This window comes from Cherax quadricarinatus, chromosome 4, assembly GCF_038502225.1.
Source record: "Cherax quadricarinatus isolate ZL_2023a chromosome 4, ASM3850222v1, whole genome shotgun sequence".
Classification (NCBI taxonomy): Eukaryota; Metazoa; Arthropoda; class Malacostraca; order Decapoda; family Parastacidae; genus Cherax; species Cherax quadricarinatus.
Window position 1 is genome coordinate 51,275,074 of NC_091295.1, and position 19,874 is coordinate 51,294,947.

Consider the following 19,874-nt stretch of genomic DNA (forward strand, 5'->3'; position numbering starts at 1 on the left):
ACTACATTTGCCATTTTCCATACCTCAGGGAGTTGCCCAGTTTCAAATGATGTGTTGAAGATCTTTGTTAATGGCTCACACAATATTTCTGCTCCCTCTTTAAGGACCCATGGAGAGATGTCTGGCCCCACCGCCTTTGAGGTGTCAAGTTCGCATAGCAGCTTCTTCACCTCCTCCTTGGTTATATGTACCTCATCCAGCACTTGCTGGTGTGCCCCCCTGTTCTGATTTCTTGGAGTCCTACTGGTTTCCACTGTAAATACCTCTTTAAATCTTGTGTTGAGCTCCTGACAAACCTCTCGGTCGTTTCTTGTGAATTCCCCATCACCCTTCCTCAGTCTGATTACCTGGTCCTTGACTGTTGTTTTCCTCCTGATGTGGCTGTACAACAGCTTCGGGTCAGTCTTTACTTTTGATGCTATGTCATTTTCATATTGTCTCTGAGCCTCCCTTCTTATCTGTGCATATTCGTTTCTGGCTCTTCGGCTGATTTCTTTATTTTCCTGAGTTCTCTGTCTTCTGTACCTTTTCCATTCTCTAGTGCACCTAGTTTTTGCCTCCCTACACCTTTGGGTGAACCAAGGACTCGTTCTGTTCTTCCCATTATTTTTGTTTCCCTTGGGAACAAACCTCTCCTCTGCCTCCTTGCATTTTGTTGCTACATAGTCCATCATTTGAGACTGGTGCTATTTTTAATTTGTATTTTTATATTATTAGATTAAATCTAGTTGTACTATAGCTCATTCTAACTCAAAACATAGACTCCACATAAGTCATTATATTAGACCTTAGTGCAATTACAAGTGAGAGTCTTGTTCTATTTTAAATTTGTATTTTTATATTACTAGTTTATACCTAGTTGTACTTTAGTTCATTCCAGCACAACACATAGACAACATCAACTTCATTATGTGTAGTAGTGACTATACTCTATATGACCAAAATACTCTAGCTATATACTTATCCAAGCTTCCCACCACTACAGATATCAGTACTAGAACTCAACACATAACGCAGGATATAAATAACCATAATTTAAACCTAGAAGAAGATTGATCACGTTGACCCTGATCTAAACCTCCATAATCTGACACCCAATCAAAACCTATTGGAAAGTAACTGCCTTTATTACACAGCATCACAAGCCAGCACTATCCTAAACAATGCTAAAAGCCTATCAGTACTTAACTACAACATCAGGTCCTTAAGCAAACACTATGATGACCTCCTGGCACTCCTTGAATCACTAAAGACACCCTTCTCCTGCATTATTCTTACTGAGACCTGGCTTAAGCAGGACACAATAGATATCTACCCTCTACCAGGATACACAGCAATTCACAACTGCAGACCAAACCAAGTTGGGGGTGGTATTGCAATCTATTACTCTAACCAATTATCTTGTATTAGCACCACTTGCTTTAGTGATGAATATGGGGAATACATTTTTGCTAATTTTACTGTAAAAAACCTTAAGACACCTATAACAATCGGTGCCATTTACCGGATACCTCACACAAACATCCCAAATTTCAGTGAGAAATTAAAGTCACTAATAACAAACAGACAAATGAATAAGCACCACCTTCTCTTAGCTGGAGACTTCAACATCAACCTTGGCTTACTAGATGATCAGCCTGTAACTGATTTCATCAACAATATGAACAACACACTTCTCATACCAACAATAACTAAACCAACCAGGCTCACTGAGACAAGTGCAACCATAATAGACCACATATGGACCAATATACTAGCCCCCCTTAAATCAGGGATAATCACAGATAGCACTACAGACCACTACCCTACCTTCCTCCTGACAAACATTAATAAACCACCACTTGAATACAACAAAGTCTCATTTAGACTCCATGACGAGGCCTCAATAAGGAAGTTCACAACTGACCTAGAGATTGTTGACTGGCCTACAGAATTCTCCAAGGCCAATGGTATTGATGACTGGACAGACATTTTTCGTAACAAATTACTTAGACTATACAACAAACATTGACCTATAAAAACGAAAAAGATCACAAACAAACGGCTTGGTTGCCCATGGCTAACCAGCACCATTCTGAAATCCATTGACAAGAAACACCAATATGAAAAGCAATATAGACAGGGCTTAATACACAAAGATATTCTTAAACACTATTCATCAGTTCTCACCAAAGTAATAAAGAAAGCCAAACAACTATACTACTCCAGTAGATTCACAGACACTAGATGAGATATAAAAAAGACCTAGAAAACACTCTCTCAGATTCTAGGGACCCACAAACTGAAAAAAAACAAGAATATTGAAACACCACTACATCCCACTGACACAACTAACAAGATAAACGACTTCTTCTCAACCATAGGATCTAATCTCGCCAATAAAATCCCACATACTAATGCCCATGCCGGGGACTACCTAGATGGGAATTTCCCTAATTCCTTCTATCTTGCACCAACTGAGCCCTCGGAAGTCACCGAGATTATAAAGTCACTTAAAAACAACTCTGGGAATCTGTCTAATGTCCCACCATTACTGTACAAGTGAGCGGCCCATATCCTTTCGCATGCTATTTCATTACTTTTTAACAAGTCACTATAAACTAGCACCTTCCCGAAACTACTCAAGATGGCAAGGGTTACACCAATACATAAAGGTGGTGACCCTACAGACTTAAACAACTATAGGCCAATATCAAACTTACCATTGCTATCCAAAATCTTTGAGAAACTCGTGCACAGGAGACTATATTCATTTATAACAGCACAAAACATACTCAACCTCTGCCAATTTGGATTTAGGAAAAATAAAAGCACTAATGATGCAATCATAAAAATGCTAGATCTGTTTTACACAGCATTGGAAAATAAGGAATGTCCACTAGGAATTTTTATTGACCTAAGAAAAGCTTTTGACACAGTAGACCACGACATCCTACTCCACAAACTTGACCATTACGGTATAAGAGGCCATGCGCTTGCTAATTTCAAATCTTACCTTACTACTAGGTATCAGTATGTTACCATTAAAGACACAGCATCAACAACACGGCCACTTGATACTGAAGTTCCGCAGGGAAGTGTCCTTGGTTCCCTGCTCTTCCTCATATACATCAATGATCTTCCAAACGTATCCCAACACCTGAAACCCATTCTCTTTGCTGACGACACGACTTATGTCATCTCTCACCCTAATCTTGCCACCCTCAACACCATTGTTAACGAGGAGCTGATTAAAATATCGACTTGGATGACAGCCAATAAACTTACGCTGAACACTGACAAAACCTACTATATTATGTTTGGTAGCAGAGCAGGAGATGCACAAATTAACATTAAGATTGACAACACTCTAATTACCAGACATAATGAGGGCAAATTCCTAGGCCTATACCTTGACAACAACCTGAATTTCAGCACCCATATCCAACACATAACCAAAAAAGTATCCAAAACAGTTGGGATCCTCTCCAAGATATGATACTACGTGCCGCAAAATGCCCTTCTCACACTATACCACTCACTTATTTATCCATACCTCACCTATGCTATTTGTGCTTGGGGATCAACTGCAGCAACACACCTAAAGCCAATAATAACCCAACAAAAAGCTGCAGTAAGAATAATCACTAAATCCCATCCCTGGCAACACCCCTCCCACTCTTCATAGATCTAAACTTACTCCCTGTTCAGTACATCCACACTTACTACTGTGCAATCTACATCTACAGGACCTTAAACTCCAATATCAACCTTGACCTAAAACGCTTTCTTGATAGTTGTGACAGAACCCACAGGCATAACACCAGACACAAACATCTCTACGACATTCCCCATGTCCGACTAAACCTTTACAAAAATTCAATGTATGTCAAAGGCCCTAAAATCTGGAACACCCTACCTGAGAACTCTAGAACTGCAGACACATTCATCACCTTCAAAACTACCATTAGAAAACATCTTATCTCCCTGATAAACCCCATCAACTAACTACACGAATACCACCTGGTGGTTCACACTTTCACTCACCCATTTGACCATAAACAGATCTCAATCTTAAAATAATGAATCCTATGATACTCCAATACTGAAACTATGTACTGTGCCAAAACAAAAGCATTCACATTGCTAAACTCACAAACTAGTATTTAGTCACTTAGCCATAATACCAACTTACCTCATAATTTGTAATATTTTAAAATAAAAAATTAACTTAGTCTGCCCGAAATGCCTAGCCATGCTAGGCGTTCTAGTGGTACACTCTGTAATCATTATTTAACTACATGTAAACCACACAACAACCAAATTCTGTAAATTCAACATTGTAATCTTTATAGAGAATAAACTTTGAATTTGAATTGAATTTTGAATTTCTTGTACTGGTTTTCTTGTCAGTTCCCTCTCCCACTGAATGTCTTGAAGGAAGTTCCTCATCATGCCTGAGTAGTTCCCCCTTTTGTAGTTTGGTTTTTCCCAGCCTATTCCTGCTACTCTCTCCACTTGGAGCTCAACTATGTAGTCGAAGCACAGAACCACATGATCACTAGCTCCCAGGGGCCTTTCATACATGATACCCTCGATGTCCGAACAACTCATGGTGAATACAAGGTCCAACCTTGCTGGTTCATCCTCTCCTCTCTCTCTGGTAGTGTCTCTAACATGTTGATGCATGAGGTTTTCCAGTACCACATCCATCATCTTGGCTCTCCATGTTTCGGGACCCCCATGGGGCTCCAGGTTTTCCCAGTCAATCTCCTTGTGATTGAAATCACCCATAACTAGTAACTTTGCTCCCCCCATGTGTGCTCTCCTGGCCACCTCGGCTAGTGTGTCGATCATTGCTCTGTTGCTCTCATCGTATTCTTCTCTTGGCCTCCTGCAGTTCTGTGGTGGGTTGTACATTACTGCAATTATCACCTTATGTCCCTCAGACTGGATTGTTCCTACTAAGTAGTCCCTTTCGCCCGTGCCATCCATTCCTTCCATTTTCTCAAAACCCCACTGGTTTTTAATGAGCAGTGCAACTCCACCTCCCCCTCTCCTCCCTCTGTCTTTCCTGAGGATTTGATATCCGGATGGAAAGGTTGAATCTGTTATTATTCTGGTGAGTTTTGTTTCTGTGAGTGCTATTATGTCTGGGGATGTCTCTTTGATTCTTTCGTGCCACTCTTCATACTTGTTTGTTATTCCATCTGCATTTGTATACCACACCTTCAACTTCTTTTCTAAGACTGTGGTCTGGGAGGTATATTGGGGTTGGGGAAGTGGGAGACCTGGTAAGGAACTATGGGTTGTTGCTGTGGGGGTGGAGTTTGTAATGTAGTGGGTGGGGGCATTGGATGTGGCATGGGTGTTTTGATTTAGTGTTTGGTTGCACTGGGGTTGACCTGGTTGGGAGGCTTCTATAGGAAGTTGTGAGGGAGGCTGTATTTGATCTTCTTCCTGGGTCTGGGATCTCCTGTCTGTCTTCTCCATCCCCTCTCTTTCCTCCTTTTGCCTTTGTATCATCTCTCTCAGTTTCTGCCTTTCTTCTTGTGTTCTGTCGCGGTCAAGATACACCTTCCTGAATGCCGTCATGTCCCTTAATTGTGCTTTCTCCTGCAGGATCCTGGTCCGAGTCGCTTCTGCCTTGAAGGTCACTCTCACTGGCCGGGTTCTTTTTTTTACAAACCCCCCTATTCTCCGAAAATTTTCCAGCTGGGTCATATCGTCTTCTCCTATTGCTTTCATGATGCTTTCAATTGCTTTTTTTTCCCCTTGTTTTCTTGCTTCATATGTTTCCCCTTCGACTTCCTGGAGCCCATACACAAAGACTGACCTCACCCTTTCATTCTCCCACTGCATATCCCTGTGTATCCCCTCATTTAATTTGGTTCCCTCCACTGCAGCTTTCCTTTCATCAGTTTCACTGGCTAATGTACTTGGGCTCAGTGGCCTGTCATTTTCCCTTCTCGGCTTTCCTTGGGCCTCCACATAAAGCTTAGCTCTTTCATTTGCTACAGTCTCCTCTGATAGAGCTTCTCCATGCAGTTGTGCCCCTTCTTTCCCTACAGTCCCCTTATTTGTGGCTGAGGTAGCAGTCTCTGTTGTCAATCCCAAAATGTTCTTTAGTTCTTTAGGCTGTTTCAGATTTTTCAATTCCTCTTCTAAACTCTGTATCCTAGCTTCTGCTGCTTTGACATGCACCTCCCACTTCCTGCTTTCCATATCTATCCTCTCTTCCATTCTCATGCTAAGTTCTTCTAGTTTCTTTTCCCATTCATGATCCCTTTTTATGAGCTCTGCTGCCCAATCTTCCTTTGCAGTTTCCTCCTCCTGTCCCTTGGTTTATCTTGTTGCTCTCTGGCAACCCATTTTTGTTTTATCCTGATTGCCTCAGAGTGGGAAACCTATGTAGTTCTGTATGTTAGGTTAGTAGTGTGTATGTCAGAGTGTGGGGGAGGAAGTAGTGGAGGAACTGTGGCTATGTGGGAGCGGAGTGGGGAGGGGTGGGGAGGGTTTAGGGTGTGTGTGTGTGTGTGTGTGTGTGTGTGTGTGTGTGTGTGTGTGTGTGTGTGTGTATGTGTGTATGTGTATGTGTGTGTGTATGTGTGTGTGTATGTGTGTGTGTGTGTGTGTGTGTATGTGTGTGTGTGTGTGTGTGTGTGTGTGTGTGTGTGTGTGTGTGTGTGTGTGTGTATGTGTGTTTGTGTATGTGTGTGTGTGTGTGTATGTATGTGTATGTGTGTGTATGTGTGTGTGTGTGTGTGTGTGTGTGTGTGTGTGTGTGTGTGTGTGTGTGTGTGTGTGTGTGTGTGTGTGTGTGTGTGTGTGTGTGTATACCTGTCAATCTGCATCTCATTACCAGTTCTCTTGCCAGCTTTTTGAGCCCACTGGAGAATTGAGGACACTTTGTTGGATTCGTTGATGCTTGAGCAGTTCTTATATATGGCAGTCCCGTCAACGCCAATGGTCTTGTAGTTCGTCTTGACCCCCGTCAAGTAAGCTGTGGCTGTGCTAGCACTGTCAGCCACCTGCTTGTTCACGTTGTACGTCTGAGGGAAACACAGCGCAAAGCTAACTTTAGTTAACATCTGACAGTACAAACAGTGGAATGCTAAATATATCATGTATATTGTATTTCTTCTTCTTCTTCTTCTTCTTCTTCTTCTTCTTCTTCTTCTTCTTCTTCTTCTTCTTCTTATTTTTATGATTATTATTATTATTATTATTATTATTATTATTATTATTATTATTATTATTATTGTTATTAGTTATTATTATTATTATTATTAAAATCATTATTATTATTTCATTATCATTTTTATTATTATTATTTATTTTATTTTATTACAATTATTATTATTATTAGTTATTATTATTATTATTATTATTATTATTATTATTATTATTATTATTATTATTATTATTATTATTATTATTATTATTATTATTAAAATCATTATTATTATTTCATTATCATTTTTATTGTTATTATTATTATTTATTTTATTTTATTACAATTATTATTATTATTATTTTTAGTTATTATTATTATTATTATTATTATTATTATTATTAAATCATTATTATTATTTCATTATCATTTTTATTATTATTATTATTATTTATTTTATTTTATTACAATTATTATTATTATTATTATTACGATCATTTATCTATGTAAACATAATTATTATTATTATAATCAAGGGGGAAGCGCTAAACCCGGAGGATTATACAGCGCCTGGGGGGGCGATGTGGAAGGCATTCAGGCTTAATTCGGGGAACTGGAGCACAGATCCAATTCCCTAAATCAAGAGCCCCTCACCAACATCAAGGAACCTTCCTTGAGGGGTATGTAAACATAAGAGCCAGACCTTTAAAAATTAAGTTTACGCAGAAGTTGACCTTATTTACTTTTTCTTTACGTATATATTACTCATTCTTAATCGTAAACATCCTATTGAAAATTTTAAAAATAAAATTTAAAAAAAATAAAAAAATAAAAAAAAATTTAAACATATTCTTCACATATTAGATTACAAAGAGAGTGAAAGGGAGAGAAGGAACTAAAACAGTGGAATAGCAGTAGGAGGAATGGCAGTAGGAATAGCAGAAGGTGGAGTAGCAGTAGGACGAATAGCAGTAGCAACAGAAGTAGGAGGAACAGCAGTAGGAATAGCAGGAGGAATAGCAGTAGGAACAGCAGGAGGAATAGCAGTAGGAATAGCAGGAGGAATAGCAGTAGGAATAGCAGGAGGAATAGCAGTAGGAACAGCAGGAGGAATAGCAGTAGGAATAGCAGGAGGAATAGCAGTAGGAGGAATAGCAGTAGGAATAGCAGGAGGAATAGCAGTAGGAGGAATAGCAGTAGGAATAGAAGTAGGAGGAATAGCAGTAGGAATAGCAAGAGGAATAACAGTAGGAATAGCAGCAGGAGCAATAGCAAAAGATGGAATAGCAGTAGGAGGAATAGCAGTGGAATAGCAGTAGGAGGAACGAACTAAAACTGGAATAGGAGTAGGAGGGAGAGGATGATGAGGCAGCAGCGGAGGGTGAAGAAGGTAAGGAGAACTGTAGGGAGAAAGTTCTGAGTTGAAATACCTTTGACCTGGTATATCTTTCAGTAATCTTGACAGTGAGAAATGATAACAGCACAAACGTGAGAACATCTCAGGTAACATAAGCAAAAAGTATTAACAGGGATGAAACACACAAGAAAAATCAATATTATCAGACCAGGTTAAAATAATTTGCATCAGTAAAATTGTCATTAAGGGATCAACGTCAAAGTACTCTCCCTAAAAGTTCCAAGAGGTTCCTAGAGGCACCCCGGTAATTACAGAAATCACGATATACGCGAAAAGATCTAAATATTGGGTAGATAGTTCATATGCATTGTACAGTCACCTGTATGCCGCAAAAAATACACCTGCGTGCAAGAGCACCTGCAAACAGGTAAGATAATGCTTGTCTGATACTTTGTCGACAGAGAGTCATCTCAAGGTGATGATTCCTGTAGGAGGAGAAGGGCCACACATCCGCGTCATGCCAAACACTGTATAACCTGCTTCTAGACAAGGGCTCACTGGACCAGCCAATTGCAAAGGGAATATCTATGTACGAGGCTCATAAAATCACTGTCATTCGTAAGTTTGATGCAGAGCACGAGGAAACAGTATCAAGAGTGGATCCCCAGCAGACTGGTTGTAAGGAATCCTTCGTTAGAGGTTCTGAGTGTGTCAGAGGCTGGCCTGTAACCCTGCCCCCAGATGACCTTCGAACTCAGAATTCCTTACGTCCATACTTTTGTGATTATGATAACTGCAGTTGTGACCATAGATGATGAGTATGATAATGATGACGGATGATGATGATGATGAATGATGATACACAAACAGCCCGCACACAAGAGAAACGAACTTATGACGATAATAATGATATTTCTAATAATCAATGGCTTACATAACTTCTAAATCTAATTCAGACAAGCATCGCTTGACTGAACACATAAAAACAGAAGAAAAATTTTCACCTCTCGAAAAAAAAAAAAATTCCACTAGACACAGATACTCTCAAGATATCTGTATCAAGACAGATAAGGCACATGAGTGCTCACTCATTCTTCACCCTCTATTCCACCCCCCTCCTTCTCACTCCGTCCAGTGAACTCACTACATAAGTCTCACCTTGCTGAATCACAAAAAGACAGATGGTAACGACTGACACAACTGATCATGTGTACATAACACCTACAGATGTACGTGTTTACTCAAAACCTGCACAAAAAGTGTATTTGTTCTTACGATCCTCTCTCGCACACATAAACACACATACACACACACGGCGGGACAGGACATCTCTCCGTGGGTCCTTAGAGGGGGAACAGAAACACTGTGTGTGCCACTAACCAAAATCTTCAACACATCCCTTGAAACTGAGCAACTACCTGAGAAATGGAAGATGGCAAATGTAGTCCCCATCTTTAAGAAAGGAGACAGAAATGAAGCCCTAAACTATAGACCAGTGTCACTGACGTGTATAGCATGCAAAGTCATGGAGAAGATTATCAGGAGAGTGGTGGAGCACCTGGAGCGGAACAAGGTTATGTACGACAGCCAGCACGGATTCATGGAAGGCAAATCTTGTGTCACAAACCTACTAGAGTTTTATGACAAGGTAACTGAAGTAAGACATGAGAGGGAGGGGTGTGTTGCTTCAGTTTTCTTGACTCACGAAATCGTAATGACACGATTGCAAACAAACCATACCACGGGCGGGATTGAACCCGCGGTCTGGAGTTTTGAGACTGACCGCGGGTTCAATCCCGCCCGTGGTATGGTTTCAATTTTCTTGGACTGTAAGAAGGCTTTCGACACAGTTCCTCACAAGAGATTAATACAGAAGCTAGAGGATCAGGCACATATAAAAGGAAGGGCAATGCAGTGGAGGCAACAACGAGTCATGGTCCGTGATGAGGTATCACAGTGGGCGCCTGTGACGAGTGGGGTCTCACAGGGGTCAGCCCTGGGACCAGTGCTATTCTTGGTATATGTGAACGACATGACGGAAGGGATAGACTCAGAAGTGTCCGTGTTTGCAGATGATGTGAAGTTAATGAGGAGAAATAAATCAGATGCGGACCAGAGAGGTCTACCAAGAGACCTGGACAGGCTGGACGCGTGGTCCAGCAAGTGGCTCCTAGAATTTTACCCAGCCAAATGCAAAGTCATGAAGATCGGAGAAGGGCAAAGAAGACCGCAGACAGAGTATAGGCTAGGCAGTCAAAGATTGCAAACCTCACTCAAGGAGAAAGATCTAGGGGTGAGCATAAAACCGAGTACGTCGCCAGAAGCACACATTAACCAGATAACTGCTGCGGCATATGGGCGCCTAGCAAACCTGAGAATAGCGTTCCGGTTCCTCGGTGCCTCAGTAAAGAATCGTTCAAGACTCTATACACTGTGTACGTCAGGCCCATACTGGAGTACGCAGCACTCCAGCACACCTGGTCAAACACGTCAAGAAATTAAATAAAGTGCAAGGTTTGCAACAAGGCTGGTTCCAGAGCTAAGGGGAATGTCCTACGAAGAAAGGTTAAGGGAAATCGGTCTGATGACACTGGAGGACAGGAGGGTCAGGGGAGACATGATAACGACATACAAAATGCTGCGCCGAATAGACAAGGTGGACAGAAACAGGACGTTCCAGAGACAGGCCACAGAAACAAGGGGTCACAATTGGAAGCTGAAGACTCAGATGAGTCAAAGGGATGTTAGGAAATACATGTATTTCTTCAGCCATAAAGTTGTTAGAATGTGGAATAGTCTGGCAAGCGATGTAGTGGAGGCAGGAACCATACATAGTTTTAAGACGAGGTATGATAAAGCTCATGTAGCAGGGAGAACCCAGTAGTGGTCAGTGAAGAGGCGGGGCCAGGAGCTGAGTCTCGACCCCTGCAACCACAATTAGGTGAGTACACACAGACACAGACACACACAGAAACACAGACACACACACACACACACGCACACACACACACACACACACACACACACACACACACACACACACACACACACACACACACACACACACACACACACACACACACACGCCAAGAGAGGAGTACGAAGAAAACAACAGGGTGATGGTGGACACACTGGCTGAGGTGGCAAGAAGAGCTCACTCGAGCAGAGCAAAGTTACCGGTAATGGGCGATTTCAACCACAGGGAGATCGACTGGGAAAACCTGGAGCCACATGGGGGTCCCGAAACATGGAGAGCCAAGATGATGGATGTGGTACTTGAAAACCTCATGCATCAACATGTCAGGGACACAACCAGAGAGAGAGGGGAGGATGAGCCAGCAAGACTGGATCTTGTGATCACCCTGAGCAGTTCAGACATTGAAGACATCACTTACGAGAGGCCCCTTGGAGCTAGCGATCACGTGGTTCTGAGTTTTGATTATATAGTAGAGTTACAAGTGGAGAAGGTAACAGGAACTGAAGGGGACAGGCCAAACTATAAAAGGGGGGACTACACAGGTATGAGAAACTTCCTGCAGGAGGTTCAGTGGAACAGAGAAATGGTAGGAAAATCAGTAAACGAGATGATGGAATATGTGGCAACAAAGTGCAAGGAGGCAGAGGAAAATTTTGTTCCCAAGGGAAACAGAAATAATAGGAAGACCAAAACGAGTCCTTGGTTTACTCGAAGGTGTAGGGAGGCAAAAACTAAGTGCAACAGAGAATGGAAAAGGTACAGGAGGCATAGGACCCAGGAAAACAAGGAGATTAGTAGAAGAGCCAGAAACGAGTATGCACAGATAAGGAGGGAGGCCCAGCGACAGTATGAAAACGACATAGCATCGAAAGTCAAATCTGACCCGAAACTGCTGTATAGCCACATTAGGAGGAAGACAACAGTCAAGGACCAGGTGATAAGGCTGAGGAAAGAAGGTGGAGAACTCACAAGAAACGATCAAGAGGTATGTGAGGAGCTCAACACGAGATTTAAGGTAGTATTTACAGTAGAGACAGGAAGGACTCTGGGGGGACAGACCAGATGGGGACACCAGCAAGGAATACACCAACAAGTGTTGGACGACATACATACAGATGAGGAGGAGGTGAAGAAACTGCTAAGGGACATCGATACCTCAAAGGCAATGGGACCGGACAACATCTCCCCGTGGGTCCTTAGAGAGGGAGCAGATATGTTGTGCGTGCCACTTACCACAATCTTCAACACGTCCCTGGAAATTGGGCAACTACCTGAGGTATGGAAGACGGCAAATGTAGTTCCCATTTTTAAAAAAGGAGACAGAAAAGAGGCACTAAACTATAGACCTGTGTCATTGACGTGTATAGTATGCAAAATTATGGAGAAGATTATCAGGAGGAGAGTGGTGGAGCACCTGGAACTGAACAAGAGTATAAATGCCAACCAGCACGGATTCACGGAAGGCAAATCCTGTGTCACAAACCTTCTGGAGTTTTATGATAAAATAACAGAAGTAAGACACGAGAGAGAGGGGTGGGTTGATTGCATCTTCTTGGACTGCAAGAAGGCCTTTGACACAGTTCCTCACAAGAGATTAGTGCAGAAGCTAGAGCATCAGGCGCATATAACAGGAAGGGCACTGCAATGGATCAGAGAATACCTGACAGGGAGGCAACAACGAGTCATGGTACGTAATGATGTATCACAGTGGGCACCTGTGACGAGCGGGGTCCTACAGGGGTCGGTCCTAGGACCAGTGCTATTTTTGGTATATGTGAACGACATGATGGAAGGGTTAGACTCAGAAGTGTCCCTGTTTGCAGATGATGTGAAGTTAATGAGGAGAATTAAATCTGATGAGGACCAGGCAGGACTTCAAAGAGACCTGGACAGACTGGACACCTGGTCCAGCAAATGGCTTCTCGAATTTAATCCTGCCAAATGCAAAGTCATGAAGATAGGGGAAGGGCACAGAAGACCACAGACAGAGTATAGGCTAGGTGGCAAAAGACTGCAAACCTCACTCAAGGAGAAAGATCTTGGGGTGAGTATAACACCGAGCATGTCTCCGGAAGCACACATCAATCAGATAACTGCTGCAGCATATGGGCGCCTGGCAAACCTGAGAACAGCATTCCGATACCTTAGTAAGGAATCGTTCAAGACACTGTACACCGTGTATGTCAGGCCCATACTGGAGTATGCAGCACCTGTTTGGAACCCGCACTTGATAAAGCACGTCAAGAAACTAGAGAAAGTACAAAGGTTTGCCACAAGGTTAGTTCCAGACCTAAGGGGAATGTCCTATGAAGAAAGATTAAGGGAAATCGGCCTGACGACACTGGAGGACAGGAGGGTCAGGGGAGACATGATAACGACATATAAAATACTGCGTGGAATAGACAAGGTGGACAAAGACAGGATGTTCCAGGGAGGGGACACAGAAACAAGAGGCCACAATTGGAAGTTGAAGACACAAATGAGTCAGAGAGATATTAGGAAGTATTTCTTCAGTCATAGAGTTGTAAGGCAGTGGAATAGCCTAGAAAATGACGTAGTGGAGGCAGGAACCATACACAGTTTTAAGACGAGGTTTGATAAAGCTCATGGAGCGGGGAGAGAGAGGGCCCAGTAGCAACCGGTGAAGAGGCGGGGCCAGGAGCTAAGACTCGACCCCCGCAACCACAAATAGGTGAGTACAAATAAGTGAGTACACACAGAGCTATGTCCTACGAGGAGAGGTTAAGGGAAATCAACCTGACGACACTGGAGGACAGGAGAGATAGGGGGGACATGATAACGACATACAAAATACTGAGAGGAATTGACAAGGTGGACAAAGACAGGATGTTCCAGAGATGGGACACATCAAGAAGGGGACACAGTTGGAAGTTGAAGACACAGATAAATCACAGGGATGTTAGGAAGTATTTCTTCAGCCACAGAGTAGTCAGGAAGTGGAATAGTTTGGGAAGCGATGTAGTGGAGGCAGGATCCATACATAGCTTTAAGCAGAGGTATGATAAAGCTCACGGTTCAGGGAGAGTGACCTGGTAGCGACTAGTAAAGAGGCGGTGCCAGGAGCTTGGGCTCGACCCCTGCAACCTCAACTAGGTGAGTACAACTAGGTGAGTATACACACACATACACATACACACACACACACACACACACACACACACACACACACACACACACACACACACACACCAAGTGCAAAGTCATGAAGATTGGGGAAGGGCAAAGAAGGCCGCAGACGGAGTACAGTCTAGGGGGCCAGAGACTACAAACCTCACTCAAGGAAAAAGATCTAGGGGTGAGTATAACACCAGGCACATCTCCTGAAGCACACATCAACCAAATAACTGCTGCAGCATATGGGCGCCTAGCAAACCTCAGAACAGCATTCCGACATCTTAATAAGGAATCATTCAGGACCCTGTACACCGTGTACGTTAGGCCCATATTGGAGTATGCGGCACCAGTTTGGAACCCAACCTGACGACACTGGAGGACAGGAGAGATAGGGGGGACATGATAACGACATACAAAATACTGAGAGGAATTGACAAGGTGGACAAAGACAGGATGTTCCAGAGATTGGACACAGTAACAAGGGGACACAGTTGGAAGCTGAAGACACAGATGAATCACAGGGATGTTAGGAAGTATTTCTTCAGCCACAGAGTAGTCAGTAAGTGGAATAGTTTGGGAAGCGATGTAGTGGAGGCAGGATCCATACATAGCTTTAAGCAGAGGTATGATAAAGCTCACGGCTCAGGGAGAGTGACCTAGTAGCGATCAGTGAAGAGGCGGGGCCAGGAGCTCGGACTCGACCCCCGCAACCTCAACTAGGTGAGTACAACTAGGTGAGTACACACACACACACACACACACACACACACACACACACACACACAGGTATGTCCTACGAGGAGAGGTTAAGGGAAATCAACCTGACGACACTGGAGGACAGGAGAGATAGGGGGGACATGATAACGACATACAAAATACTGAGAGGAATTGACAAGGTGGACAAAGACAGGATGTTCCAGAGATGGGACACAGCAAGAAGGGGACACAGTTGGAAGTTGAAGACACAGATAAATCACAGGGATGTTAGGAAGTATTTCTTCAGCCACAGAGTAGTCAGGAAGTGGAATAGTTTGGGAAGCGATGTAGTGGAGGCAGGATCCATACATAACTTTAAGCAGAGGTATGATAAAGCTCACGGTTCAGGGAGAGTGACCTAGTAGCGACTAGTGAAGAGGCGGTGCCAGGAGCTTGGGCTCGACCCCTGCAACCTCAACTAGGTGAGTACAACTAGGTGAGTACACACACACACACACACACACACATATATATATATATATATATATATATATATATATATATATATATATATATATATATATATATATATATATATATATATATATATATATATATATATATGTCGTGCCGAATATGTAAAACTGGTCAATTAGCAAGAACTCGTTTAAAATTAAGTCCTTTCTAAAATTTCCTCTTATACGTTTAAAGATATATTTTTTTCATTAATGTTAATGTAAAAAATTTTAATTTTGCTCCAAAATAATCTTAGAAAACTTACCTAACCTTATTACAACAAGAACAATTTATTTTAGCCTAACCCAACTAAATATATTTTAGATTTGTTTACAATAATTTAATACTAAGCAAACACCGTGAAATAAATTTTTTTCGTTAGGTTCAAAGTGATTTTGGCGAAATTATTGCATACACAAATTTTCGCTTGTCCTATATGGCAAGATGAGCGTTGCTATTTAAGCCAAGATCGCAAGTTCTGCCTATTCGGCACGACATATATATATATATATATATATATATATATATATATATATATATATATATATATATATATATATATATATATATATATATATATATATATATATATATATATATATATATATATATATATATATATATATATATATATATATATATATATATATATATATATATATATATATAAAGGGAGAGAGGGGGGGAGATGGGAAGAGAAAATAAGTTATAGAAAGTAAAAACAGAACAGTAAAAGGAACACAAGTCAAAAAAAACCGTCAAAAACAAAACAGTAAAAAGTAGCACAGTCAACAACAGAGCAATAAAACAAAGCAGTAAAAACTGATGTCAAAGCGGAACAGCAAAAACAGAACAGTAAAAAAAAAGAAAGTGAACAGTCGAAAACCAACGTGGAAGAAGACCAACATAGGGAAAGGTTTCAAAAATAAGTAACCTACCTTAGAGAGACCAACATGGGGAAAGGTTTCAAAGATGAGTAACCTACCTTAGAGACCAACATGGGGGAAGGCTTCAAAGATGAGTAACCTACCTTAGAGACCAACGTGGGGGAAGGTCTCAAAGATGAGTAACCTACCTTAGAGACCAACGTGGGGGAAGGTCTCAAAGATGAGTAACCTACCTTAGAGACCAACGTGGGGGAAGGTCACAAAGATGAGTAACCTACCTTAGAGACCAACGTGGGGGAAGGTCACAAAGATGAGTAACCTACCTTAGAGAGACCAACGTGGGGGAAGGTCTCAAAGATGAGTAACCTACCTTAGAGACCAACGTGGGGGAAGGTCACAAAGATGAGTAACCTACCTTAGAGAGACCAACGTGGGGGAAGGTCACAAAGATGAGTAACCTACCTTAGAGACCAACGTGGGGGAAGGTCACAAAGATGAGTAACCTACCTTAGAGAGACCAACGTGGGGGAAGGTCACAAAGATGAGTAACCTACCTTAGAGAGACCAACGTGGGGGAAGGTCTCAAAGATGAGTAACCTACCTTAGAGAGACCAACGTGGGGGAAGGTCTCAAAGATGAGTAACCTACCTTAGAGAGACCAACGTGGGGGAAGGTCTCAAAGATGAGTAACCTACCTTAGAGAGACCAACATGGGGGAAGGTCTCAAAGAAGAGCGTGCCTTCCTCTCCTCCTTCTTTCTTCAGTTGACCCTTGTAGATCCTGGCCGCGGTGAGTGTGGGGATGCTCATGCCGTCTCCCAGGAACAAAATCACGTTCTTGGCTACGTTATTGTTCAGTGTGACCGTCTTCGTCCTCTCTAACTCCTTCTTCGCTACATCTCTCCAAAAATTCTGGTCTGTATTAAGTGGGTGAGAGAGAGGTGAGACGATACTGTAGGGGTATAGGAGGAGGAGGAGGAGGAAGAGGAGGAGCAGGAGGAGGAGGAGAAAAGGAGGAGAATAAGAAACGATATAGTGGAGTAAAAAGAAGAGGAACGAATAAAAAAAAAAAAAGACATCCTAAGGAGGGTTACGAACCCAGTATAACCTACGAAGCCAGGTAGATATGGCTTCTTAGGTATCCCTGAAAAGGAGGCCTTTGAATGGTGCCCTTTTTCATTTTTTCTTTTTCGTCTTCTTCCACTTTTTCGATATTATTTCACTTATTACTCGAGAACCCCTCATCCGATTGGATTCAAATTTTGAATTCTTGTGTATGGTAACAAAGACTGGCTTCAAGGAACAATTAGCATGCACATGTGTTCTGTGAACAAAGGTATTGTACCAAATTCCTAGCATCCTATAATGGTTCGGATAACATCCAAAATCCCCTGGCATAGCTCTTAAGAGGCGCGTGAGTTTCCCTGTCTCCTAATATCATGTTTATTTTTCCCCTATAATCTATCTTGTCCTCAAATATTTGTTAAGTTATACCATGAATTAAGGAAAGATCCTGGACTTCACCTTATGAATGCAGACAAAGCAAATGCGATAGTAATTATGGACAGGGAGAAAAATAAAATATTAGAAAACAGGGGAACTGACGAGCCCCTTAACATTCTTAATTCGACGACGTCAGAGAGTGAAATTCAAATGGGTTTGAAACATTTTATGTAGAAAATTGCGCAAAACATTGATTTCTGTTTAATCAACGATCAATATGAGTCTATTTCATTCGAATGGCTTCGATACTTAATGGTTGATGTATATTATAGCCAGGATAGTACTCATTCAGTTCATTTTGTGTGTGGACAAATCTGTCTGAGCGATCAACATTATTTTCAAACTTAGAATTGTGTCAATTTTTATAAAGTTGAATTATCTTAAAAATAACAAAATATTGTTTCCGAGTGGACTGTAGAGAAATTAAATTCCGATACAAATGCAAAAAAAATAAAGTTGAAAAATCTTGAAAAATCGTATTTTTATTGCACTTTTAAATTTCCCGAGTTGAGCGAACCCTTAAATACTGCTCAGCATGGCGTCAGAGCCGTCCCATTGTTAGCTACAGTTTTGATAAACGAGACACTTTTTGCAACATTTGGGTATCTTTATTCTGGAAACGTTTTGCCATGCAGTGGCTTCTGCAGTTCAATGCAGTAAAATGTGGAAGAGAAGGAGTTTGAGGTAATCAGTCCCTTATCCTTGAGTCGATGTGTTCAATCCATTATCTTGACAAAAGTGCAGCACATTCGTGATAATGGGGCAAATACTGATGAGAGAGATAAGGTGGATCAGTGGTAGGCGAAGTTCACCCTATCAAGTCCTCTGATGAGTATTTTTTATGTATTTATCATGGTTTAAAGTTCTTTTGTCCTATGTCATGATGATGTCCTTTAGCCTCTCATAGCTCACTTCTTTTAGCTCCGGGATTTGTCATTTTGCATGCCTCAGCACTTTCTCCAGTCTCTTAACATACTTCTTCAGATGAAGATTACGTGCTGTGTCGCATACATCAATTATTATTATTATAATCAAGGGGGAAGCGCTAAACCCGGAGGATTATACAGCACCTGGGGGGGATGTGGAAGGCATTCAGGCTTAATTCGGGGAACTGGAGCACAGATCCAATTCCCTAAATCAAGAGCCCCTCATCAACATCAAGGAACCTTCCTTGAGGGGCGCATACATCAACACAGGTCTGATATACAGTTCATACGACTGCTGACATTCCTGAAAGTTACTCTTAAATTTGCCAAACATTATTATAATAATGGGGGAGCGCTAAACCCGTAAGGATTATACAGCGCTTGGGGGGATAGAAGGTATCCAGAGTCAATTCAAGGAACTGCAGCATAGATCCAGTCCTCTAGATCAAGAGCCCTTCACCAGCGTCGAGTATTATTATTATAATCAAAAAAGAAGCGCTAAGCCACAAGGACTATACAGCTCAGCGTCGAGTAACCTCCCTTGAGGGGATTTTCCAAACAAATATTGAATGCAGAAGTTATTTGGTTGATGCCAGCCTCTGGGGATATGGTCGGCACTATGCTCACCCCCTAGGTCTTTTTCATTCAGTGCGGTTTGCAGCCTCGGTCCTCCGAACCTAATACTTAGTTTCAGGTCTTCTTGTCCTTTCTTTAATTTTCATAAC

The 19,874-nt window shown here is 41.8% G+C and overlaps 1 protein-coding gene across 3 annotated transcripts in view; it reads right to left on the reverse strand.

The window, feature by feature from the left end:
- The window catches only part of LOC128684544 (alkaline phosphatase-like), a 46,247-nt gene that overhangs the window by 22,305 nt on the left and 4,068 nt on the right, over window positions 1–19,874 (reverse strand). For all 3 annotated transcript variants that reach the window (XM_070096709.1, XM_070096715.1, XM_070096717.1), the window contains exons 3-4: window positions 17,417–17,637; window positions 6,842–7,031 (exon numbers count right to left, since the gene is read on the reverse strand). In XM_070096709.1, the coding sequence (XP_069952810.1) occupies window positions 6,842–7,031; window positions 17,417–17,637 (411 nt within the window). The remainder of the gene's footprint in view (window positions 1–6,841; window positions 7,032–17,416; window positions 17,638–19,874) is intronic.